The sequence below is a fragment of the Mytilus trossulus genome, chromosome 14 (genome assembly GCF_036588685.1).
Source record: "Mytilus trossulus isolate FHL-02 chromosome 14, PNRI_Mtr1.1.1.hap1, whole genome shotgun sequence".
NCBI classification, from domain to species: domain Eukaryota; kingdom Metazoa; phylum Mollusca; class Bivalvia; order Mytilida; family Mytilidae; genus Mytilus; species Mytilus trossulus.
The window spans coordinates 6,514,532-6,542,320 of record NC_086386.1 but is presented as its reverse complement, the minus strand read 5'-3'; the positions used below and the strand labels follow the sequence as shown (position 1 = coordinate 6,542,320).

At 31.6% G+C, this 27,789-nt stretch overlaps 2 protein-coding genes across 2 annotated transcripts; both read left to right on the top strand.

The window, feature by feature from the left end:
• Positions 1-17,358: 17,358 nt before the first annotated feature.
• LOC134696955 (uncharacterized) lies at positions 17,359-20,974 on the top strand. The gene is made up of 3 exons (XM_063558924.1): positions 17,359-17,869; positions 19,748-19,822; positions 20,892-20,974. Exons 1-3 carry the CDS (start codon positions 17,479-17,481, stop codon positions 20,972-20,974), a joined length of 549 nt encoding a protein of 182 aa, XP_063414994.1. The 5' UTR covers positions 17,359-17,478.
• A 682-nt stretch (positions 20,975-21,656) lies between these two features.
• On the top strand, positions 21,657-27,129 carry LOC134697008 (uncharacterized). Its single transcript, XM_063559015.1, has 3 exons — positions 21,657-21,729; positions 22,546-24,497; positions 26,251-27,129. The coding sequence occupies exons 1-3, from the start codon at positions 21,684-21,686 to the stop codon at positions 27,034-27,036; spliced, it is 2,784 nt and encodes a 927-aa protein (XP_063415085.1). The 5' UTR covers positions 21,657-21,683; the 3' UTR covers positions 27,037-27,129.
• Positions 27,130-27,789: the final 660 nt, after the last annotated feature.

Below are 27,789 nucleotides of genomic sequence, written 5' to 3'. Positions count from 1 at the left end.
CTGCAGAAACAGCAAGGTTGGTTATAAATATCGTATCCAATGTGTCTGGATTTTCTGTAATCGGCGGGTAAACCTCCTCAGCTTCCTCTCTTGACGATTTTATAGCCTTAATTGTCATCTGAAAATCAGTTTTGTCATCTGAAATTAAAAATACCAGCCCGTACATCTTGTGATTGTCTGCATAAATTCTAGTTATAAGGTAAAATATAATAATTTTATAAAACGAAATTACGACGACTTTCATTTATAGAATTATTACTGTAACAAATCTCCTTAGTTTTACAGAGTACTTACCGATACAACAGAAAAACAACTGTTGGATAGCTTTTGAAAAAGAAAGCATAGCTAAACAAATGTTCGTTTGTTTTCTGTATATATAGTTAGCAGTATTTAGGTATCAATTTTAGCAAACTTTCCACTAATCAAAAAGGGATTTTCCTAAGGTTGAAACCCCCATTAAAAATAGAAAACAAACGAACATTTGTTAATTTTAAACCTGAGTGACTTGCATTGTTATGTAAAACAAAAATATGAACTTTTTAAAAACTAGTTACCCAGGGGAATTCTTCTCGAAAATCATGAATTAGCAATGAATTGGACATACTTAAAATCACGATGTAGCATTAATTGCACTTTTCCGTAATATGTTACCTGTAAAATGTCGCAAATGTAGTGTTTATTTTTTTGGCGCCAATGACTGATAACCTTGAGGTAGGATTTTGTAAAAATTGGCGGAAAAGTAATGTGCACGGATTCACTGCTTCTTTTCGGATAATTTTCTATATGCACTCAACAACTTAAATGGAACACCTCTTCTTCTTATACATATACATTTTAAAATATAATCTTTTAAAATTTACTTCAATGGTTTAAGAGAAATTGTCGTGTTTTTTTTGGTGACAATGGCGATGTCACCCATAAAGTCAAAAATGAAAAAAAATCTAAGGTATTTTTTTTAATTTAGTCATTACATAAAAATAAAATCAAAATTTTAACATTGTACATTTTTCATTGTTTTAGGTAAAGATACAGTCGGCTTTCGTTTACATTAAATTGGCAACACTTTTCAGAGTTGTTTTGCAATCCTCATCTGGGGTTTTTATATTGATGACTCATGTTATATTGTCTGTTTTTTGGGTTTTTTTTTTGCTCATTTCAAACACTTATGAAGCAGTAACACAATTAAAACTAATTAGAGGAAATGTGTTTCTTTAATAGATTAGTATTTTTCCATATTAAAAAATCCCCTTAATTAACTCCCCTAAAAAGTTCAGCCGTATATTTTACTACTTTGCACTTGATATTTCGCAAATACTAACATTTATTAACAGACAATTTTGTCTCCTTCGTTGACCTGGCTAAAAAGCTTTAAAAGAAGGCACATGTTCACTGGTATTAAAGAGATAATCGTAACTGTAATTACGATTATCCCAATATGGCGACGGCAGATATAGGTACAATCTTTACAGTCATTTTTCTCAAATGTAGCATGTTTTTGTCAATAGTTACTCAGCTGCAAGGTTTTTCTATACCTATACATCATAATTGAATCGTAACGGTGCACTGGAATTGGCTAAGCGCTTTGAAAATTGCCGGGATGATAATCGTAACTCTATAGAATTTTTCTTGTTTGATAATCGTAATTTCTTTATCGGATAATAGTAACTGAAATTTTTTTTTAAGGTGTCCTTCAGCATTTCAATGGTATTTTGTGTGTTAAATGCAAATGTCCAGTTAATTGATGACATTAACGGAAAATAAAAATAAATGAAAAACTTACAGGTTAATATCTTAGACAAATTTACTTATATATCTCAAGTTACAAATGTATGGGCGTTTTTCTACAAAACCGTGATTTCTTGTCCCAGCCACTTTAAAAAAAAATGTGTTTGATTTTACAAGTAAGTTTTTGTACAGTCAGTACATGCAATTAGAATTAACATTTTTAAGCAAAGCAACATACTATTTTAAGGGGGACTAATAAGCTGTTGATTCCTGAAGGATTCAAAATAATCGAAAATAGCATGTCCCTTAACGCCCTATTCAACATTCATTCTCAATGTTTGGAAGAGATACAAACATAAGTACAAACGATGTTATGCTTTTAAAACGGTAGTTTAAATGCTGGAAAAAAAGCACATCATATGGACCAGAGTGATACCGTATTTTTGTTAATGTCCACTACGAAACGGTTCAAATCTCCTTCAGTATCTGGTTTTAAAATTATGAAAAAAATGTCAGTGTACAGCTTAGTACGTGTTTTGATGAATAGAATCATTTTTGTTACTTTTGCAATTTAAGGATTCTGGGAAAAATAAAACATGTGAAAATGTCAACAAAACGGTCACCTACGAAAAAAGTATTGGAGATTTTGTATTTGTTCAATTATATTCGTGCAAAACAAATAACTAGGGTTAGTTTCATGTAATTTTCAGTATGTTATCAACATAGAATATATGATCAAACTGTCTCTTGCGAATGCTTAACGTTATTCTTACTTCATTATGGCATAATAGGGCATGGAATAGAATCAGCAGTGGCTTTCCGGGGTAGAAATATCACATATAGCCACATGCAATAAATGATTTAAAATAATATTTTCTACATTTACTATGTTTTTATTCAGGATAAATCAATGTTTTTAACAGTCTTAATCACAAATCTGATGTAGGGTGACACATGCGTTTCGCCCGACAATTATTGCCATACTAGTATATCATAACTTCCGTTAAAATTGCCTCTTCGCTCTTTCCCATATGTTTTTTTCTTCAGTTTTCTGTATTTTAACATAGTTCGTATTTTCGCCATTTCCAAATTCCTCGAAGCTTGTTGAACCTTTATGATATTATAATATGTAGCTGTTTTCATGAGAACTATTATTAATAAATGCACAAAAAGAAATGTCATATGATGTTGACACATAATTAATCCATCACCATAATTTAATCATGTGCTATCATATATACGTTTTTAGTGTCATTAACAATAAAACACTATTCAGTTACGATTATCTCCTTATTTTTTTAATACCATAATTACAATTATTTTTTCCCGACTTACGATTATCATCCTGATTTTTTCAACGGCAATTTTCAAAGCGCTTAGACAATTCCAGTGCACCGTTACGACTCAAATATGATGTAATGGTATAGAAAAACCTTACAGCTGAGTAACTATTGACAAAAACATGCTGCATTTGATAAAATACTAGATTCAGATAAGATTTTACCTATATCTGCCGTCGCCATATTGGGATAATCGCAAATGCAGTTACGATTATCTCTTTAATACCAGTGATTACGGCAATCATCCAAATCACATACATCTTCAAACAGACTGTCCTTATGCAAAATTTAATCGTAAGCGTCGGATTAGTTGAAATGAGATTGATAATAAACCCTGTTATTTTCTTTTTTTTATTTGAATAGGATATGTATTGTAGAGTTGTTCATTTGCAAGTGGGTCATTAATTGCATGATTTTAAATGAGACAAGTAAATTATTATTGTCGTTTCTTACTTTATGTTACACATTAATCGATCGTTTAAAATTTCGGTTTTAGATAAACATCACTTGTACGACTTTGCCTCCCCCCCGCATCTGTAGAAAAACAGTACATTAACGGGTGTTATACGGACTCTTTTTATATGATACACGGACTCGTTTTATGAATAGAATCATTTGTGCATGATCAGTGAGAGTTCGTGGGAATTTTAATTTCTATTAGATGTGAACTTTTTGGTTCACCGACTTATTTCCTGTCTATTTATTGAACAAAATAATTACGTTAGCATCAACATATTTTTTCAAACATTTCCAGTAAAATACTATACATATCATATACATGTACACTAAGGGACATTTAACTTAAAAAAAAAGGGGGGGTATGGTTTTCTCCTAAAAAAGATATTTTAATCACACATTTTATGGGAAAACAATTATAATGGTCAAGCAGATGACAAATTGATGTTTTGCATGATTCCTGATTTTCCGAATACCGTAACATAAAATAGTGCTAATTCAAACAAAAAAAGACCTGGGTGATGGCATTGAAAAGTAAATAGTCAATACACTAAAAAAAGAACATACCGCCCCTTTATGAAGCAAAATATTCGGTCAATAAATGTTTTCTTCAAAATATGGATATGAATAGTATTTTGGACAATGCTATGGCAAAAAGATTTTGGTCATTCAGGAAGAATAGGAAGCATAACTCTTTAGGAATAAAAACAGATATACACGTAGAGAATGAATACGTTTACAGTTACTTTTACTATAAGTTGCGTAAGGTATGAACCTTCAAGTTGATACAGCAAGAAAGAGTTATAAAAATGAAATTTCCGCTTGTTTAACATTTTAATCGTATGATCCCTTGTTACATGATTATTGAAATAAAGTCGTATGTTCCCTTGTTACATGATTATTGAAATAAAATGAGTTTTACTCAATCATTATAATTAAAGAAACCACATTTTTACAATTTTGCTATCTGTTTTTCCTGAAGACACACACATATGCCGTGTTCGACTTTGTAAAATAACATCAAGAAATATCTAAGTGAATCTGTTAACAAGAGGCCAACTGTTTCATACAGTGGAGATCACTTCTAACCTCTCATTATATCTGTCAGGAGAACTGTTCTAGAACAGTACGTAAAACTGTCAGCCTGACACCTTTTAGTCAGTTCTAGGTTAGTACTGTTCTAGCTAGAAATGGTTTGGTCTGTTCTTCCTAGAACTGATTTGAACAGTTCTACCTAGAACTGATCCTGACAGTTCTACACTAGAATAGTTTTAGACTGTTCTACCTAGAACTGACCAAATAATTATTTGGTCAGTTCTACTTCTAGAACAGTTCTACGGTTAGAATTGATTTCTAATTCTACGGCTAGAATTTATTTTCATAAATTCTACGGCCAGAATTGATTAATAAATTCTACGGCCAGAATTGATTTATAAATTCTACGGCTAAAATTGATTAATTAATTCTATACGGCTAGAATTGAATTATAAATTCTACGGCTAGAATTGATTTTTATTAATTCTACGGCAAGAATTGATTAATAAATTCTACGGCTAGAATTGATTTATAAATTCTACGGCTAGAATTGTTTCATAAATTCTACGGCTGAAATTGATTTATAAATTCTACGGCTAGAATTGATTAATATATTCTACGGTTAGAATTGATTTATATATTCTACTGCTGTAATTGATTTTTAAATTCTACGGTTACAGTTGATTTATAAGTTTTAAGAACACTTTGCCTTAATATAAAGGCTTGGGTAAAAAAAGCGATTTAAATTATATAGAGTTTTGCTATTTTGCCGGTTTTATTTCAGATTTATAATCGGCAAGAGCAGTGGTTGATCCAGAAATTTTCATAAGTGGGAGCCCAATGACTAACCTTAGAGGGGGCCCGATCCAGTAACGCTACAGTGATTCCCTATATAAGCCACCAATTTTTTCTAAAAAAGGGGGCCCGGGCCCCCGGGCCCCCTGCCCCCTAAACCTCCCTCTGAAGAGAACACGTTTAACCTGTTAACCCCACCATATTCTTCATGTATGTGCCTGTTCAAAGTTAGGAGCATGTTGTTCAGTGATTTTCTTTTGTTGATGTGCGACATAATTTGTGTACATAAATAAGGCCGTAAGTATTAGGGGGGGGGGGGCATTATTATTTGAATTACATTTGTTATTCTGTGAGTCAGAATGGCTTGTAATCACAACAACATTATCGGACCTCAATAACCAATATAATATCTGTTTACGAGTAGTTTTCATAACTCGGACGACCTGTTTTACAAAAATCTTTTGCCCGCATCAATCTAAACTGCCTTTTTTTGCTTTTTCTTTCTGAAAATTCATATAGCTGCACAGTACTTCAGTTTGAATTTTAGTTCTAGAGGGACTGTAATATACAAGTATCAGCAATTTTGGAAAAAAAATAACTGTACACATCAATTTATAGTGCCAGCATGCAGGGGCTGATTACTGATTGCGGTGGTGGGGGTCCAACTATATGCTCGCATTTAAATGCATTAATGTTAAAATGGACCCCCTCCCTTTCATCGTCCAATTAGCATGTCCTCGTTTTATTCAAAATATTGAATCATAAACAAATATCAGTAGTTTTTACACTTCAGACTGAGTCGTGAAATAACATTTTTGACTGCATCAACTAAAACTTACCATATTTGCTTTTTATTATGTAAATCTATATATCTGCACAGCAATTCAGTTTGAATTTTAGGTCTAGAGGGACTGTAATATACAAGTAACAGCAATTTTTGGAAAAAAAAAATTGTTCACATCAATTTATAGTGCCAGCATGCAGGGGCTGATCACTGCTTGTGGTGGTGGGGGTCCAACTATATGCTCGCATTCAAATACATTGATGTTAAAATGGACCCCCTTCCCTTGATCCTCCAATGAGCATGTCCTCGTTTTATTCAAAATATTGAATCATAAACAAATATCAGTAGTTTTTACACTTCAGAACCTCTCATTAGAGCTGTCAGAATATCTGTCATAGAACTGTTCTAACCTGTCCTAGAACAGTTCTACCTGAGTAGAACTGTCAGAATCAGTTCTAGGTAGAGCTGACTAAATCAGTTCTAGGTAGAACTGTCAGGATCAGTTCTAGGGTAGAACTGTCTAAATCAGTTCTAGGGTAGAACTGTCCAAATCAGTTCTAAGTAGAACTGTCCAAATCAGTTCTAACCGTAGAACTGTCAGCAGAACTGACTTAATCAGTCAGGACTGTAGAACAGTTCTAAATGACATCACTGCAGTAAGGGCACTTTAGAATTTAGGAAAATAAATCACTTCCAATTACTTTGCTATATAATAGTCGATTTTCTATTTTTTTTACTGATCAAATGTTACATGTACAAATATCGAAGTGAAAAGAACTAAGAAGGTTATCCAACTCATCGGAGAAATATTTGTATAAGATTGCATAGGAAACATCATTGTTTACGTTTCTTCGTTCCCCGTGTTATCAGTCTCTTCATAAATATTACTCTGCATTTAGTTCATGGAATTTTAATCATAATTTACTGTTTTTGCCTTGGATTTACATTCATTTACATATTCTACAGTCCTCTCGATCTAAAGTAATAACGGAATTGCTGTGCAGCTATATAGATTTACATAATAAACAGCAAATATGGTAAGTTTTGGTTGATGCAGTCAAAAGATTTTATTTCACGACTCAGTCTGAAGTATAAACACTACTGATATTTGTTTATGATTCAATTTTTTGAATAAAACGAGTACATGCTCATTGGAGGATCAATGGGAGGGGGTCCAGGGGTTGGAACCCCACTTTTTTTTTAACATAGAAATAGGAAGATGTGGTGTGAGTGCCAATGAAACAACTCTCCATCTAAGTAACAATTTAAAAAGTAAACCATTATAGGTTAAAGTACGGCCTTCAACACGGAGCCTTGGCTCACACCGAACAACAAGCTATACAGGGCCCCAAAATTACTGCATTTGAATGAGAGCATATAGTTATAAAATGGCTAGATCTACCCCTGCATGCTGGCACTATAAATTGATGCGAACAATTTTTTTTTCCAAAATTGTTGTTACTTGTATTTTACAGTCCCTCTAGACATAAAATAAAAACTGTAGTACTGTGCAGCTATATAGATTTGCAGAAAGAAAAACCAAATAATGGCAGTTTAGATTGATGCGATCAAAATATTTTTGTTAAACAGGTCGTCAGAGGTATGTTAACTAAATAAATATATTATATTGGTTAATGAGGTCCGATAATTTTGTTATATGATAACGAGCCATCCTGACTCCCCGAATAACAAATGTAAAACAATTCAAATAATAATGCCCCCCCCCTTTATACTAACGGCCTAATTTCTGTACAAAAAAATGAAAGAAAAACAAATAATTTCTGTAATAAATCAACAAAAGAAAATCACTGAATTACATGCTGCTGACTTGTAACAGGCACATGCATGCAGAATATGGTGGGGTTAACAGGTAAAACATGTTCTCTTGCCGATTATAAATCTGAATTCTAATATGACGTCCTTATTACGCTTTGTAAACAAAGCCGTGTTCTAATGAGCATAAAAAATATGTTTGACACATGCGCACAAGCTTACTGTGTATATTAACGTTATTTCCATCGTTATCCTTTAAAATGTATACATTTAAGCAGCTATCATAAACTTTTATTATATATTTTTATAAAACAACACATATTGTCCCTGCTCGTAGTTTTTATAAATTTATCAACTTATGAAATGTAATGCAGAGACTCATCGGAATGGGAATGAGAAAAGCCAAACATTTTTACGGTATTTTCGTACGCTTCGACCTTTTAAAATACTGTGTTTGTCCTATAAGAATTGAAACTGTGTTTGTCCTATAAGAATCGAAATAACTCCTTCGTGTCATGCTCTATGCTCATTTTTAACATGGGTAGGCATTATATTTGACAACATTTTACACCTCGCTTACGGCCAGTGTAAAATATCGACAAATATAATGCCTACCCATGTTAAAATGATCATAGAGCATGACACGAAGGAATTATTTCTTAAATAAAACCGGCAAAATAGCAATCGCTTTTTTACCCAAGAGTTCCTAAAACTTTTAAATCAACTCTAGCCGTAGAATTTATAAATGTATTTAAGCCGTAGAATTTATAAATCAATTTTAGCCGTAGCAATTATAAGTCAATTCTGGCCGTAGAATTTATAAAAAATAAATTCTAGTCGTAGAATTAGAAATCAATTCTAACCGTAGAACTGTTCTAGAAGTAGAACTGTCTAAAACTGTTCGAGGGTAGAACTGTCAGGATCTGTTCTAGGTAGAACTTACCAAATCAGTTCTAGCTAGAACAATTCTAACCTAGAACTGATTAAAAGGTGTCAGGATGACAGTTCAACGTACTGTTCTAGAACAGTTCTCCTGACAGATTTAATGAGAGGTCAGAAGTGATCTCCAGTGTAGCTGACTATACTGTATGAGCTTTGCTGATTGTTGAAGGCCGTACGGTGACCTGTAGTTGTCAATGTCGGTGTCATTTTGGTCTCTTGTGGACAGTTGTCGCATTGGCAATCATACCACATCTTTTTTTTTGTCGAGCCTTCGACTTTAGTCGAAAAAGCGAGACATAGCGATCCTACATTCTGTCGGCGTCGTCGTCGGCGGCGTCCACAAATATTCACTCTGTTGTTAAAGTTTTATTTTTTTTAATAACTTTCTTAAACTATACAGTATATCTACCAAACTTAGACAGAAGCTTGTTTATTATCTATCATAAGATAGTATCAAGAAGTAAATTTTGTAAAAATAAAATTCCATTTTTCAGTATTTTTCTTATAAATGGACTTAGTTTTTCTGCCAGAAAACATTACATTCATTCTGTAGTTAAAGTTTTTAAAATTTAAATAACTTTCTTAAACTATCCTGGGTTTGTACCAAACTTAGACAGAAGCTTGTTTATGATCATAAGATAGTATCCAGAAGTAAATTTTGTAAAAATAAAATTCCATTTTTTCAGTACTTTACTTATAAATGGACATAGTTTTTCTGCCAGGAAACATAACATTCCCTCTGTAGTTAAAGTTTTTAAAATTTGAATAACTTTCTTAAACTATCCTGGGTGTGTAACAAACTTGGACAGAAGCTTGTTTATGATCATACGATAGTTTCCAGAAGTAAATATGTAAAAATAAATTTCAATTTTTTCAGTATTTTACTTTTAAATGGACATAGTTTTTTCTGCCGGAAACATAACATTCCCTCTGTGATTAAAGTTTTATTTTCTTTAATAACTTTCCTATACAATTTTGGAAATTGTACCAAACTTGGAAGAAAGCTTTTATATGATCAACGTAGTATCTAGAAGGAAATTTTGTTAAAATTAAGTACCTGTGTATCTGTATTTAACTTATAAATGGACTTAGTTTTTCTTCCAGTTAACATAACAAACAGTTAAACAGTCTACAGTTAAAGTTTTTAAAACATTTACAAGATCATAAATTATCTTGGATTTTTACCAAACATGGACAGAAGCTTTTTACGATCAAAAGATATTATCAACAGGAATAATTTTATTGATTTTTTTCCTCATTTTTGTTGAGCCTGTGATTAACAGCAAACGGAGGCGAGACACTGGGTTCAGCGGAACCCTTAGGATTTTTTTAATATAATAAGTAAACCAATCCCAATCATGTTTCTTATCGTTTGATACGCATTAAAAATGTTCAGAGCGAAACGATATCTGCAAGTAGGCAGATGACATATAATCTTGATAGCGGGAGTAGACATTATTTTATGACTGTGTGTATCAGAACTGCTTGGACTAGACGATGTTTTATCGAGTGTTGTAACAACAGTTGGTTTAAAACAAACCCACCAAAGATACTAAGCTTGAAATCTATAAGTAGACGCACGTTTCGTATATATATTACTAATCTTAAGGAATATTTTTTGTACATTTTCATTTTCATGTATTGTAATTGAAACCTCGTTCAATATAATGTACTGTTGGATACGAAATAACTTGCGATTTAACGCAATAACCTAAATAAATATTTCATTTCATTCAATAATGCTCTGATTGTTTTTAAATTGAAGAAGAATATTATTTGTCAAAAAAACAACTATTTCATTCATTGATTATTATTATTCAATTTATATATTACCTATTTCTTTGTCATAAAATGTAGATTTTATGTTTTGGATTCTGGTAGGATACAAGTCTAAAATGAAAAACATGCATTATAAAATAATGTTATCAATTAAGCCAGACTTACGTTTTCTTGTCAACGCTCATATGGCTCTTTTTGAAAGTTTTGACTCTGTTGATGTATAAATTGTTTACTTATGTAATTTTAGTGTTCATACAAAAAAAAATAAAAAAAATGATAAAATCCATTAAAAACATGCATGGTCTAAAAGAAAAACGACATAACACCCAACACAGAAAAATTAACGATTGAACGACACAGAAACAAAGTTTGAATTTATGTGCTCCGAAAGTGTATGCAGTACTTGCTTATGTAGTATAATGCTACTAATTGTAGCATCTGACTGATGAATGATATCTACATAATCTTATACAAAAGAGACGGAAGAAACAGCAGTGGATATTTACAACCCATAAGTTGAAGACAAACGACTAATCAAGGTAACAAACATAGAGGAAAACGTAAAGGCTAAGGTAGCACTCCACAGTTAGGTGTGTAGTTTCGCATTTTGGCCCCTGTGGATTTTTCAAATATGAGAGCTAGTGTGCAATAAAATTCATTTTTGGATAGCTGAGTATTAAAATAGCCTTTGTATTGGGTTTATATGAACATCAAGGTTATGTAATGTATGTAATATAGGCTGTTTTCTGTATAACAGTCCGTATTTGCATGTCCATACCATACATTGGTCCGGCAATTATTGTAATGTTTTTTTCCAACTTTTTATCGCACGAACTTTGTGATTGGATTTTACGAAAAAATGAGGCGAAAGACACCCATTTGTTATTTGGTCATTAGGAAGATTTAAGAAAACAGTTTCTAAAATGGTATCACTCAAAGGCATTGAAATTCTAGTTTGATCCAAATTTTGGGGGGATATATGACATGTTCACCCCCCTTTTTGCAATATTTTATGGTAAATAAATGCAGAATGTTGCCATGGATACACATAAAAGGAATTAATTTTCATCCTTTTAACTTTTGAAAATTGAATCTATGGAAGATACTGAATACATACATATGCACATGTACAACACAAACAGTTAGCTTAATGTATTAGAAATCCAGGAATAGGAGATGATAAAACATTTTGGGGCTCATTTTTTATTTTATTTTCTAACTGTGGAGTGCTACCTAAACAAAAGTAGCGAGACCGTTCACAACGGCAGTGTAACTGTTTTCTGCTATGCAAGCACCACCCTTCATATAAAAGCTTTCTTTTAATTTGAAGAAAGGAACGTGCGGTTTACAAATAATATAATGACTCACTGTTATTCTTCTTTCTCAATTGTTTTTCTTTCTTTAATATCATAAATAATAACTAAATACTGCAATCCACAATTATTGTAAAAGAAATACCCAATACTTGTACTCCTTTAAAAACTTTTGTACAGCTTCTCGCCTCTTCTTGGTAGTACAACTTGTTAATTTTTGGTAGTAACGTACGCCCGAATTAAATTCAATTTTCCTAGTTTTGAAATGTTCTAATAGTTTGTAAGAAGAAAATTATGACAAATATCAAACTCCGAGACAAATTCAAAACGTAAAGTCACTTATCACATGGCAAAATCCAACATTCAAACACATCAAATGAATGGATTTTTGACTTGGTACAGGCATGTTCTCATGAAAAAAAATGAGGATTAAACTTGGTCGTATAACTAGCTAAACCTCACAATTGTATGACAGCATGAACTCCATTATATTGACAAGGATGTGTAACAAACAGGACATAATAGGTAAAAAGATCAAAAATAGGGTACACCAGTCAACATTGTGTTTTGAACTTAATTTCTATAAAAACAAACAAATATGTAACTAAGATACACAAAAAGGCATAAAGACAAATCACAAAAAAATTAAGGACCAAAATACAAAAATTTACCATAGCACAATAACGCAATAACGGGGTTTATTAGTACCAAGCCAGCTATTACAAAAAATGGACAAAACAGTAGAAGTGATATTCAAAACAACAAATGAAAGAATATAACAGGTTATTAAGACGATTAATTACGTCAGTACCCTTAATCATTACTTCAAGACCAAAGTTGTAAAGTTTATACGTATTATTTATTAACAAGGTACATTTCTAATGGTTTAGAAAAAATACTAGACATCTTTGACATATCCCTGGTACTTCCACCTTTTGTTCAGACACTGGTGACGTTATACAAAGTCAGAGTAGGAGCTGTAAAGCTCTTGCATATCGAATAAATTTGGAAATATATATCCCATATGCAGGTGAAGTTTGAATATTGCTACTAAGGTGCTCTTTACGTTTTTTCTTAAAAAAACTTCTTTTTTTTCCGAATCATAATATAACTAGTTAAAACAAACTGTTCATGTGTTTTCCTGATAAACAATATCTTAAAGACGAAAACACGGAACAACAAAAACAATGATCTACAGCAAAAACAACACCAACATACTTTGAAAACAAACTGTTTTATAAAAACTGCATTATTCCTGACTTGGAACAGACATTCTAAAAAAAACTATTTTAGGCAAACCTACCTTTTATTGTGCAATATTAAAACAGTATTCAGAAAATTAATGATTTAATAATTAACTGATATGATAACTAACTCAAAGATACTATTGAGGAATAAAAAAGAGACAGATTGTACGTGATAATAAAGATATATAGGGTCTGTGTAAAAGTTATGAATTCAAAAATTTTAAAAAAATTAAAAAAAAAGATTTTTGAAATGTTCACCAAAGTTAAGATTCTAAATTACGTTTTTTTTTTTATACTTTAGATATTTTATCAAACTTAACGTGCAGTTTTGATAAGTTCACTTTTTCAATTATTTTTTTTTATTTTTGATTAAAATATCGAAAATAGAAAAGAGGCGAATAGAGGGTTACCTGTAAACTACGAAACAAAATAAACGCCAAACGAAACGAATACTTCAGAACTATTTGGTTTTCCAAGCGCTAATCAATTAGAAGTAACACTGTTACTGTTACTGTTGAGTCGTTTCAGTGACACACGTGTTTCAAGCAAAATTATTTTTTTACGATGGTCTAGAAAAGAAAAGTGTATTTATGAGGAAATCTATTCAAAAGGTGGGGAACAACCACTCGAATGAGAGAAACCCTTCAATATAATAACTTCACCTTACACGAGGAATCAATTTCTAATGAATAAAAAAACTTTTGTTTTGTTGTGAAAGCCACTTCTTGGTGAAAAAGAACACATGTTTTTACTTTTGAAGAAACTTTCTTAAAGAACTATACATCTTTCAGGAATCCAAGAATTTTTATAATCCAGGACATATATCTTCTTTGTTTTAAAAAGTAAATGCCCCCCCCCCCTTCTTTTAAAGTTGTTCAAAGTTTTAAATATAATCAGTTTTTCTCTATAAAGTACCTTTATTTTAAAAGGTTAATGTTAAGTATTCATTCAGTCCAGTGTAGACTCTAAGACAAGTTTGAGAGAATTATAATAGACAGCAATGGGACAAACTCATATTATAAAGGGGGGGGGGGTACTTGAAAAAAAATAAAAGAAAGTATATTTGTGTTTCTTGGCAAAAAAAAATGATAAAGTGGCGAAAAATATATTATTTTGTCGTAATTAAAAGAGGTGGCGAAAAAAAAGAATTGACCCAGGGGAAACCCTGAGTATCAGTGAGTACTGATCAAGTCACAGTAAGCCAAAAAGTATGGTAGGGTAGAGTATGTATATATTTCTACTGATCTTTAAACAATAAACTGGCTCAACGTGTATTATTTGTTGTTTTGCTTAACGACTTTTTACTAACTGCAATATCATGTCGGCAGATAATTCGTTGAATGTACATTATATGATATCGGATATGTTCCTTACGCCGTAACTACAATCCCCTTTCCTATCATGAATGTGACCTACCGAATTAGACTATTTACCGGATTTGTAATCACATAAGCAACACGACGTGTGGAGCAGATTCTGCTTACCCTTCCGGAGCATCTGAGATCAATCCTAGTTTTTGGTGGGGTTCGTGTTGTTTATTCTTTAGTTTTCTATGTTGTGTCATGTGTACTATTGTTTTTCTGTTTGTCTTTTTCATTTTCAGCCATGCCGTTGTCAGTATGTTTTAGATTTATGAGTTTGACTGTCCCTTTGGTATCTTTCGTCCCTCTTTTAAACGCTCATCAATTTTAATCAACTACATTTGTATTTCTTTATAAATAGTTCGCCTTCTAATATTCAACTTTCGAGCGTCCCTGATTAAGATACACTACCGTGCCAAAAGTGAAGATAATTTACCGACGTCATGTCAAATGCGGGTTGGAAGTGACAACTTCTAAAGCCGTTTTCTCTGTAAATAAGTAGGAGTTATCTCTCTTTTTGCACAATATGAAAGTTTTGAGGGAGGTCATTGACCTCATACGTCAACGGAAGTTTGGAATCGTCTGCTTTGTTTACATTTCGTATTTTTTTGAGACAGGCCCAAACCCCGAATACGCAAGGAACTATAATTGTCTGAGAAAAATGCCATTGCAGCATTACATAAGGCTGGTATGAAAGGACATGACATCGCACGACAAAGAAGACATCCACTTCCAACAAGTTTTAAACCATTTCAAAGGTCGGATGAGTTTAGAAATTCTGCTAACACCGCGTGATACTCGCAAACTTTGCACCACTGTCAAGTCGGACAGAAAATGTTCACTGCATGAAATAACTGCTGTTTTTAGTGAATCTAGGGAACAGCTAGTGTCTAAGAATGTTCAGCGAAAATTATATGAAGAAGGGTTAAAAAAACGTATTGTAAAAGAATTCATCAGAATCCGTGCTGTAAATGTAAAAAAAAGTACAAAACTGTTGAAGATTATTTGCGAAGGGTCATATATGATAAATGTAAGGTGGACATTGGAATGGATAATCATGTTTTAGTATGGAGAGAGAGGACTTCTACATGTCCTCCTTGCTTAAATCCTGGCCGTGAGTCACGTATGAGTTTAATTACCGGGGGCTGCATTACCTTTGAAGGTGTTGGTACTATTGTAAAGCAAATTTATATCCAGGTGAAATTTGATCCGGAGGAAAAAATGTCACAGTAGTTGTTGTTATTTTTTTATCCGGAGGAAAATATTTCCCTGGGATATTTTTTCCTTTGCCGTGAAATTCTATCCGGATAGTTATCTTATTGAATAGTTATTAGAAAAAACTTATCCTTTAAAAATACTATGAAATAATAATAGTGTATTTGAATTAAAGCGAAATAGTTTTTTAAAAAAATGTATTATAATGGGAAATAATTTCGCAAATTATCATTGAAAAGATTTCCTGAAATATTCAAGTCAATATCATCCTTTTTAAAAGAAAATTATCATGGAACATAGGGAAGAAAACCAGAAGTAATTTCAAAGATCGTAATTGTGAAAATAATAACATCATTAAATAAGGTTAGTGAAATACATGTAAAAGTGAGTTGTTTTCAGATCTCAATACAAATATAAATTTAAAAGTAAGGTAGAAATATAGTTGCATTTCTACTGTTAACAGTTATAGGAATTTGATTATGATGATATTTTTAACTATATAAATAGTTTTGTCTGGGGACAGAGATGTAGTTGTTTAAGTGATTATATGGAAATCAGATAAATCATAGCATAACAATATACTTGAACAAAAGCATGTTTAATAGCTGGATAGTATTTACCTGTGAAATGTTATCTGTCTTATTAAGAGCTGATCTCAGAGAAAACCATGCAAAATTTGAAAAATTGTCCAGAAGCAACTATTGAGATTTGTTTTTTTGTGTTGTTTGTTGGAATGTCAAATGACTCAGCATCACTTTGAAAGTGTTTCAAATTATATCTGTCTGTGCTATTTTTAGTAACACGTGTTTCTATTTTTAGCAAATGGGAAATCCGAAAATCTTTGAAATTTCATCGAAATCGCACAATTTTTGAACTTAGAAAAAATATTATTTTGACATTATATAATGATATATTCTATGATAGAATCACAAAATGTATGTTACAGATTAATAAAAACTAATTTTTTTGTCTGTTGTGTGAAAATTGGAACTTTGCCAATATTTGGAAGTTGTGTCAGTTTAGAGAAGTGCATACCAGAGGTGTTTTCTGAGACTCGTTTCTGTCAAAATAACGCTTTAAATATTAATATTTTTGGCTAGAAGGGGTCATTATATGATAAATTATCTATGTTTAATAGCTTTTGCTGGTGATTTGATTATAGGCTGTATTTTGTACAGTTTAAGTTTCAAGGGAATTGATGCGAAATACATGAAATTTAAAGGATGTTTTTAACACAATCTATGATATTAGCTGATTTTTTTTTAGCCATATGTTTCAAAATGTTTCAAAATATAATCCCATAAACATTTCACTAGGATTTTTTCTTTATTTAAATCAGAAAAAAAAAAATTAAGAAAAAAATTGCCATTAAAATTTTACGGTTTGTGGTCAAAAACACATTTTTCATCCAATTTATCAAATCTTTTCATTAGAAATGTTAATTAATGACAAAGGATTGTTTAAAAGGGTTTATTCTTTGTTTAAATACTTTCCTCGAGATCGAACCTTAAAGATATCCCAACTACATGGGGGATCTTTTAAAGAAAGTTATTTTAGAGTTATCTCCCCTAATATGACTTCTTCAAAAAAGAAGTAACGTAAAGCAGATTAGTTGAGAAAGCCAAATTTATCACAGATGATGAAAGTATATACAATTATTCATATAGAGAGACTATCTACACAGTAAAACATAGATAATGGTATTATACTAATATGTCACAACAATGTTCCTTCAAAAATAATTCTCCCTGTGGTAGCTCCCAATATTATGCTTCATCTGAGGAGGTCATACACATTTTGAAATGTGAGAAGCCAGTATCACAGCATCTTCGTGGGTTATCCTGTGATACAGATTTACAGATACCAGAGGGCCTTCTTATATTGTATAGATATGGGAATTTTTCACTGGATTCCTCTACTCTAGAGAAGTATATTTGTCCCAAGCATAGGGACAATCTGGGGATTTATTGGAGAAGACAACAAAGAAGATGCCAGTCAACATTCCATCCAACAAATAGCCATGCTAAAGTTGAAAGAGGTATCCAGGTACAAGTTGCAAAAGAAATATGGATGGAAAGTGGAGTCTATATTCCTATTGGTGCAGGTAAGGATAAATATTTTCATGTGAATTATATGAAAATCACTCAATGATCAGGTGATAACTCAGTGTACATATTAGTCCAACTAATTATGACGTCTGGTAAGGCTATTATATTTTTTTTCTAGTACGCCTTCGTCGTAGGAAGGCGTCCCAGAAAAAAATTAAAATAGCCTTGCCAGACGTCATAATTATTTGGACTATGTACATATATGATACATGTACATGTATGTCTCTATTATATATAAATAGCATGCAAAAGTTGTATACATAGACTAAACACAAAAATTATAGAATGTCATGTGTGAAGACTTTCTCCCAGAATGATTGTCTTTCTTCTTTTGCTGTTTTATTTATGCATGTTATATGAGGAGTGTACATTTTTGTAACAAGTGAATCGACAGCTCAATCACAGACAGTGAATCAGGCTAAAAATGCTAAATTCCTACATGTAAATACAAATGTTTATAATCAAAGGTGCAATCAGAAAAAAAGAATAACCATGATAACTAAGCCTATGAGGCATATAACATGTATAACATAATAGATTTGAAATGTAAAAGTGTTTTTTTATTTAACCTTTAATGTCATGAATGTGATTTGGGAACAGTATACTGTCAACCAACCTTGCAAATTTTATACATGTAGGCTAGCTCTGTATCTATCATAATTATTATTTAGAAGTGGGATTTACCCATATATTTTGTAGTTGTGACTTAGATACATTGTACAATGTAGTTGTATATTTTTGAACTGGACAGAACACAACAAACAATAATATTATAATTTTACAAATGACACAGCCCTGGTTAAGGGATTTATAAAAATCAGTTACAGACTGACAGCTGATAATTACAGCAATAAACATGTACAATGTATATTTAGTATACATGTATTATCATTGGTCAGAATAAGAGCCTGGTGCACAACCATAAAAATAATGGATTCACCATTAAATAATAAAATTACATTACAGATGTGTATACATGTATATGCATCTGTTATTACAGCTAGTTTCCTAATGCATGTAAAGCAAAACTTTGGTTGGCTTGCTTGCTTTGTTTGTAAAATTCTCTGAACAAGATTTGTAAATAAGATTGACATCTTTAAACAATATATGTACAATGATATAGGCATAGTTTAACCTGTATATATAATATTTGAATTTAATTGGGTGTTATCCTAATGATTATATTATAAAAACAAAGCAAGCAAGCTATCTAAAGTCTTGCTCTATATATGCTGTAGGAAATTAGCTGTAAATTATTTACTTTTATTTACTTGTAAATGTGATATAAAACAGTTAAAAGTGTTATTTTGATATTTGAAGAAGAATACATATTTTGATCTATGTTTATCAGAGGCTCCTGACTTGGGACAGGCACTAAAATGCAGCGTGGTTAAACATGTTTATGAGATCTCGTCAACTCCCCTATACCTCTGGCCAATGTAAACGCATAACAAATAATTTAATACACACATTATAATTCATTTCAAGAGAACTTTGAGTAAGATGTCAGAATTATAAATGGAAGTCATACTAAACTCCAAATTATACACAAGAAACTAAAATTAAAAAAATAATACTTGTATAATCCATATTTTTTTATTTTCAATTATTTTTGTATTTTCAATATACATGTATATGTTACTATGTATGATAACATTAAGGAATAGACTACTGACTTAAGTATCTTGGTCCTCCTCCATGCATTAGGGTGTGGGATGGATAAATTAGCATTGAATGAAGAGGTGTTTAGATTAATTTTAATTAATGTAGAAATTGACAAATTACAATAACCTGTTTAAACAAATATTGTACATTTTTTTTTATATTTATCATATTCATATAAAACAACAAAAATATTTTGTAACCTTTTTCAGGAATTTGTAATGCATGCAGGCGGAAGCATTTGCCAAGATCTGAAGAAGGCAAAAAAATCATACAGAGAGATATAGGTAATATATTTTATTGATTTTTTTTAACAAAATGTTAAATTTATATTCCAACCTATACTGTAGGTCGGAATATGTATACAGCTAATGTTGAATTTAAACATGGGAGGATGTGGAATGATTGCCAATCAGACCACTCCCCCCAAATACCAAATGATGTTATGGTTACAATTAACAACTATAGGTCAATGTATGGCCTTCAACAATGGGAAAAACCCATACCACATAGTATCTATTTTAAAGATGTAAAAGGTCCAGGAAAGGACAAATGTAATGTAATTCAACAGAGATTTAAGTCATGTAGAAAAAATAAAACCATGAAAACTGCATGTCTTCTGTTTGTTTCATAAGGCATGTAAGGTTGCTGTCTTATTGTAATTATAATACTAATATCCCTTTTGGTGGTTTGTGAATAAAAAGGCAACATTTTGTAAAGTTCCTAGTTTCATTGATAAACAAAATAATGAAATAAATGTAATTGATAATATTGAGAAATGATTTATATGTACATGTATCTTGAAGAATGAATCACCAACTATTTCATCTTTTAAATTATTTTTTGTTCAGTATCAATAATCATTAAATTATTTCTGCTAATTATATAAGTTGTCACTAACAAGAGTTTTTCCCAAATATCTTTGAAGATAAGTTTGCTAATTTTTCTTTCATGATTTGAAAAAAAATTCTTTTACACACTGGTCCTTCAACACTTTAGTATTTAGAAAATTCTCATTTTTAAACTTACTAATCAGGCTAATCCAGTCATCACTTTGTCTTATATAAATTGTGTTTCCTACCCAACCTTTTTATTATGTCTCAAAACACCTATCCTGATTTTGTTAAACAGACAGATTTGATAGTAAATTTATGACAAAACTCTCAAAACTGCACTTTCTGAATGAAATCATGATTAAAAAGTACCTTAATACAGAACAGTTTGAATTATATATGTATAACGTTCGCCAATTATATTGTAATTGTTAAAAAGCTTCTGAGATATACATGATATAGACCTAACTGAATAAGTACAGTGAATGAAAATCCTTAATATTTTGTTCTTTATCTTTTTTAGATCAGTTCATGAGATTTTCAGCATGCAGCAAGACCTATTCATTGCCTGAAGATTCATTTTCGCAGACTTCAAATGGTAATTAACATATAACAATAAATAACACTAGGGACAGTTAATTCATTCTAATTCATACCAGATGCTCTGCAGGGTGCAGCTTTATACGACTGCAGAGGTAAAACCCTACAAAGTTTGGCAAGTAAGGACACAACATTCAAGCTTGATACAGCAATACATGTATATGTATTGTGAACAGCAATACATGTATATGTATTGTGATTAAATAGTTAACAAAGAATAGGTTACTGAACTAGAATGAATGTGGTCTAAGAACCTAAAAAAATTAATTGGATTTTTACATAATATGGTCCAATACCAAAAATCTAAATTACATGATAACCAGGATAAATAGTATATTTCTTTAAAAATGAGTGATTGTCATTAAGGCTATGCCATAATTGTCTTTTGGCTTTTACAATAACATTGATATTTTAATGCTCACAGATGTTAATTAATATCAATGAGAATCTATTATGAAAATTTTAGTAATGAACAACAATTTAGATAAAAATATATTTTCAAAAAGGTTCCTAGACAATTTGAAATATTTTTTTTTCTAATGGCAAAATTTGCCTGACAGTTGGGAAAATGTGTTGTCATTTGATCAAGTATTGTAAAAATTTAACGAAAAAAACCAGCCTTAACATGCTTAATGATTTGAACCTTAATAAGGTTGGTGATATGATATTGTTTATTATTTCAGGCCAAGAAATAAATTACCAAAACATATGCAGTATGGATACAGAGGAAAGTCAAAGTGACAAGTTTTCTAGTATTGCAGGTACAGTACTCAACAATTACACATATATATAAGATTAAAATTGGTATATAAAATAAGAAGATGTGGTATGAAATAGCTAATTACACATCTGTACACCATTAATTAAATCAACAATTTCACTAAGCACACAACATCAAGAAGTAAAAGTGAAGACTGGTCGGCTTGGAGTTAGAATATTATGTGTAGGTAATGTGACATGTCGTCTTGTGGACTGTTACCTTTTGCATTAGAATGTTAAAAATCATACTCAGATTGTTAGTCTAGTACATAACAGAGTAATATGCGTATCAATCGCCACTAAACATTTGAGTTATGAGTTATGCAACTTTATAAACAAAACAATTGCTGAAATTTTCGTTTCCATTCTTTAACTTTAGTTTACATCGACCAAATGTTATGAAACTGATACACAATGCTTATAACATGATACAGATCAAGTTTGAAATTGGTTGGCATCACTTTTACTGTTCTTGAGTTATACCCCTTTATAAACGTAAAAATTGCTGAATCAATTAATCAATCATATTTCAATGTAAAAACAAGCCTGGTAGTGACTTTACAAATATGAATATCATAATAATCCTATACATATATAAAGAAAAATAAGTGTAAAGTCACAGAAGTTGTGGCATGATTGCCAATGAGACAACTCTCCACAAGAGACCCAAATGACACAGAAATTATTTACTATCGGTCACTGTACGATCTTCAACAATGAGCAATGCCCATTCGGCAAAGTCAGCTATAAAAGGCCCTGAATTTAATGACAATGTAAAAAAAAAGATCATGCATGTATTTTAAAAATTTTAATTATAGGTAATACTCAAAACAGTAGCCAGGATTGGTACGAGTTGCAGAAAACACCAAGAGAAAAGTTAAATGCAGCAATGAAAATACTTTCTGAATCGTTTGAGCCAATCACTAGCCAATTAACAAAAAAGTGGGAAGAAACAAGTAAGAGTGCAAGATCTTATTATACAAAAAAAGCCCGGGAATGTATCGAACTTGTTCTGAGTATCATGGCACCCTGCCAGGAAGACATTTTATTGGAGAACATACAAATAAATTCTACACAAGAAATCAAATTAGATAACATGACAGCTAGCGTGATGGAAGCATTTCAAAACACTTCTGATAGTAGAACCCAAACCCAAATTCTTTCCATAATTGTAAACAATCACACAAAGACAGAGCTGCAAACCTTGATTCCAGGACTTACCATCAACAAGATAGATAATGCTAGAAAACATGCACTTGTTAGTGGACCTGGAACTATTCTAAATCAACCTAAAATTTACCGGATGAAATTATCAAAGCCAAAAGTGAGTCACTTTGTTGAATTTATTCTCAATCCCATTTACTCTAACATTGTTGGATTTGGAGAAACAATACTAAAAATGTCATCTAAAGAAAAGATAAAGGTTCCTAAAGTTATAAGAAATGTCATAGATGCAAGACTCATTGATACTTACCTGAGTTATTGCAAAGACAGTGGATTTGATACTTTCAGCAGGGCTTCTTTGTATAGAATTTTAAATGTATGTCATGCTTCCAAACAGAAATCATTACAAGGCCTGGATAATATTACTGCCTTAGGAATGGGGGCAATTGATACCTTACTGAAACTGCTTACCAAATTAGAGACCTTTGGAGTCACATATCCTGAATCAAAGAAACTGACTAACATTTTACATATGGTAAACACATTTATGAAATTTGAATACAAAACTCACTTACACAAACTGGATGGCTGTGAAGATCATTGTACAGTGTTTGCTCTCAGTGACCCTGGTGATGCAAAATTTGCTACTGCTTGTGAACATTCACATGAAACTTCATGCCAGAAGTGCTCATTAGTTGAGAGCTGTGTGCCTCAGATAAGAATAAAACTTAATGATATAAGTACAAACATTTCAGACCAAATTGTTGAAGAATTGACATATGAATTAGACAATTCAGAGAAGAGCCTTGTTGAATGGAAAAAGCACATTCTTAGAACAATACATCAAGATCAAGCTAGAACAAGTGTCTTGAAAAATCTTCATGCTGAACAAGGTCTTGTTATTTTAGACTGGGCTATGAAATTCCTGCCTTATCAATTCCGTGAAACACAATCTGATTTTTTTGGTAAGAAAGGTATCAGCTGGCATATATCTTGTCTAGTCACAAAGTCTGAAAATGAAGAATTCGATCTTCAGTGTTATGTTCATATCCTTGAGAATGGGTCACAGGGTTGGTTTTCTGTGGCAAATATCATACTGCACCTGTTAACAAACATAAAATCTACCAGACCAACACTAAAAGAGGTGTTCTTGAAAAGTGATAACGCAGCTTGTTACCATTGTACTAATCTTCTTGCCTTCATTCAACAGAACAATGGTCAGTTTCCCATCAAAGTGGCAGAATATAACTTCAGTGAGGCCCAATCAGGCAAGGATTTGTGTGACAGTAAAACTGGATCTTGTCGCATGCACATTTTTAAATATGCAAATGAAGGTCATGATGTTTTAAACCCAAGGAGTATGAAATTAGCACTTGACAGTTATGGTGGAGTAAAAGGGACACAATCCTGTATTGTTACAGTAAATGCAGATGATGAACCTAAAACAAAGATCAGAATGCCAGGGATAAGCACTTACAACAACTTTAATTTTGAAAATGATGGTATCATAGCAAGAAAAGCTTATAAAGTTGGTGAGGGACATGTTATAAAGACCAGTACCCAGTGTAGTGAAACTATTTCAATAGAGAGAGTATATAAACTGGAGGTAAGATACATGTAGGATTTAAACACACAAATTAAAATTATCAAAAAATTATATATAGGACTACAAAAGATTAGATGTGTGGTACATGTATATATGCCAATGAGACAGTAATAGTAATTAAAAAAATGAAAATAAAACAGTTGATCTATCATCATTTTCTTTCAAGTGGCATTTTCAAACAGGACATGTTTTTATACCAAAACTTTAATTTGTCAACAAAGTTTTAATAGTGTTTGAAAATCAGAGCTGATGAACTATTTTTGATGAGCCTGCAACTTTTGTTGCAGAAAGCTAGACATAGGGATAGTGGTCCGGCGGCGGCGGTGTTAGCTAACTTCTTAAAAGCGGCTTTTTTAAGCTTTATATTTTAGAAGGTTGGAGACCTGGATGCTTCATACTTTGTATAAAGATGCCTCATGTTACAAATTTTCCGTCAGTGACATGTCCAATGTCCTTGTCCTCATTTTCATGGTTCAGTGACTACTTGGAAAAAAAGTTAAGATTTTTTGTAATGTTAAATTCTGTCTTATTATAAGTAATATGATTACTATATTTAGTATGTGCATACCTTGCAAGGTCCTCATGCCCGTCAGACAATTTTCACTTGACCTCGACCTCATTTCATGAATCAGTGAACAAGGTTAAGTTTTGGTGATCAAGTCCATATCTCAGATACTAAAAGCAATAGGTCTAGTATATTTGGTGTATGGAAGGACTGTAAGGTGAACATGCATATAATGTCCAACCGGCAGGTGTCATCTGACCTTGACCTCATTTTCATGGTCCAGTGGTTATTGTTTAATTTTTGTGTTTTGGTCTGTTTTACTCATACTATATGCAATAGGTCTACTATATTAGGTGTATGAAATGATTGTAAGGTGTACATGTCTAGCTAGCAGTTGTCATCTGACCTTGACCTCATTTTCATGGTTCAGTGGTCAAATGTAAGTTTTTGAGTTATGGTCTAGTTTTCTAATACTATATGCAATAGGTCAACTATATTTGGTGTATGGAAATATTTTATGATCTATATGTCAGTTGCCCAGGTTTTATTTGACCTTGACCTCAATTTCACAGTTCATTGCTTTGTGTTAAGTATTTGTGTTTTGGTCTGTTTTTCTTAATTTACAAGCAAAAGGTCAACTATATTTGTTGTATGGAAGAATTGTTAGCTGTACATGACTGCCTGGCATGGTTCATCTGACCTTGGCCTAATTTTTATGGGTCATTGATCAATGTTTAGTTTTCTTGGTTAATGTTGAGTTTATGTGACAGTTGTAATAAAGTTTTATATTTAGGACTATCAACATTATATGAATGATTTTTAAAGAAGGCGAGACATTTCAGTGTGTGCACTCTTGTTGAAAATATTTTCTGGTTTTCAGACAATAAATTGAATCTGTGACTGTAATCTGCAATGAAATTGTACCAAATGAGGAGGAAGCAGATTTATTTATTATCCTTACTGTTAATGAAATTTTGAATAAGTGACCACAATTGGACAAAAACAATACTTTTCTGATCATGCTGATAGATTTGAGAATTTTCTTCTTATTATTTTTTTTAAATTTTAATGTAGCTTAATTCAAAATCTTGATTTCTAATGTTAATCTAACTGTAATTAAAAGACGTGTATCTTTTATCTTTAAATAAATTTAAAGCTCAATAAAATATTGAGATTAATTACCAATTCTGTACAATAAATTTATCATACTAAAATTATTCACATGATAATATTTTTCTATCATTTCAGGTTTTGGAACCTTTCGCACAAGATCAACCTATCTGTGGCAAACTTAACAAATTTCCAGATAGCAGGATTGAAGATACCCATGATCAGCAGCCTTCCTTAGAGGAGGATCAACCTATGTCAGAAAACATCATGAATAGTTCTGCATCCAGTGCATATTTCTCTTGCCCTGACTTTTCATGTGATAAAGTGTTTGCTTCATCAAATAACCTTGACCGTCATTTACTCTTAGGAAATCATAATTACAGGAAAAATACCATATCTTCTATGGATACAGCAGTTCAGATATACTCTTCCTCATGTATTGATTTGCAAAAGTACCATGAAAATGTCATACAGGAAGCAAGTCATGAAGTTGAAATTTCAGTGAATTTGAGAGAAAATTCAAGAAGAGGTTGGGGCTTGAAATCAAAGAGAGCAAATGTACGGTTTTCAGATAAAGTGAAAACTTACTTGCAAGAAATTTGTGCATCATGTGAAAAAACTGGCTCACGTCCTGATTTTATTGCTTTGTCAGAAGAGCTAAGGAAGGCAACAGATGAAAATGGCAACAAGCTTTTTACAAAACAAGAATGGCTAAACCCACCGCAAATTAAAGGATTTATTGCAAACATAATTTCAAAATCTAAGTCGTCTTTGGCAGTAAAGAAACCACGAACAGAACTTCAGGAGGTTAATGTAGATGATGATGAAAAACTCTCAGAAGTTATATCTATGTTAGAAATGAATGATTATAATGAAAATGCTGTTGGTATTGTAAATGAGGTTTTTTCTGCTATAAATATCTAGAAAGTTCTGCTTTTATTACTGTAGATGAAGTTTTGATGATCCCATAAAAATGGAAGTTTTAAAAAAAATGCTTATTTTGTGTTGTTGGTATGCTGTCTTGTGGAAATGTATCCCACATCTCCTTTTATCATTTTGTCTATAAGTTGTTTGAATTTGTGACAGAAAAAGATATGTTTTATGATCTATAAAAATTATTATCTCCTGAATATTTTTTGTGAATATGAGTGTTATACAATGCACATGTATGCCAAAAGTCTTTGATAGAAGACTTATTTATACTAAGATGTTGAAAACAAAACAGGACTTTGTCTTTATATGCATTTTTACAAATCAAATGTCACTAAAAGTTAGAAAATATATTCCTTTTTTTTAGATCATTTGTTGATTATAATATGTTAATTACAGAATTATGAAGGATACATTTTTTTATTAAACACAGTTATTCATGAAAAAGAAATACAACCAGTTTTTTTCACCTTTGATCTCAAAAACCAAGGGTATATTGTCAATATGAATTTACATGGATGCAAGAATAAATCATGTTGATTTTTCAAGTTCATTATTTTATACTTTGCATTTGCATTTTATTTAAATATGCACCCTGATGAAAATATTATCATAATTAAGGTGGTTTTTAGTTTAACATTTCATTAGGAGTTCAGTTTGAACAAGTACATAGAAACTTTAACACAGTATAAATTGGATACAAATATTTTTCTGACTGGGACAATAATGGTACAATGTATAACTGAA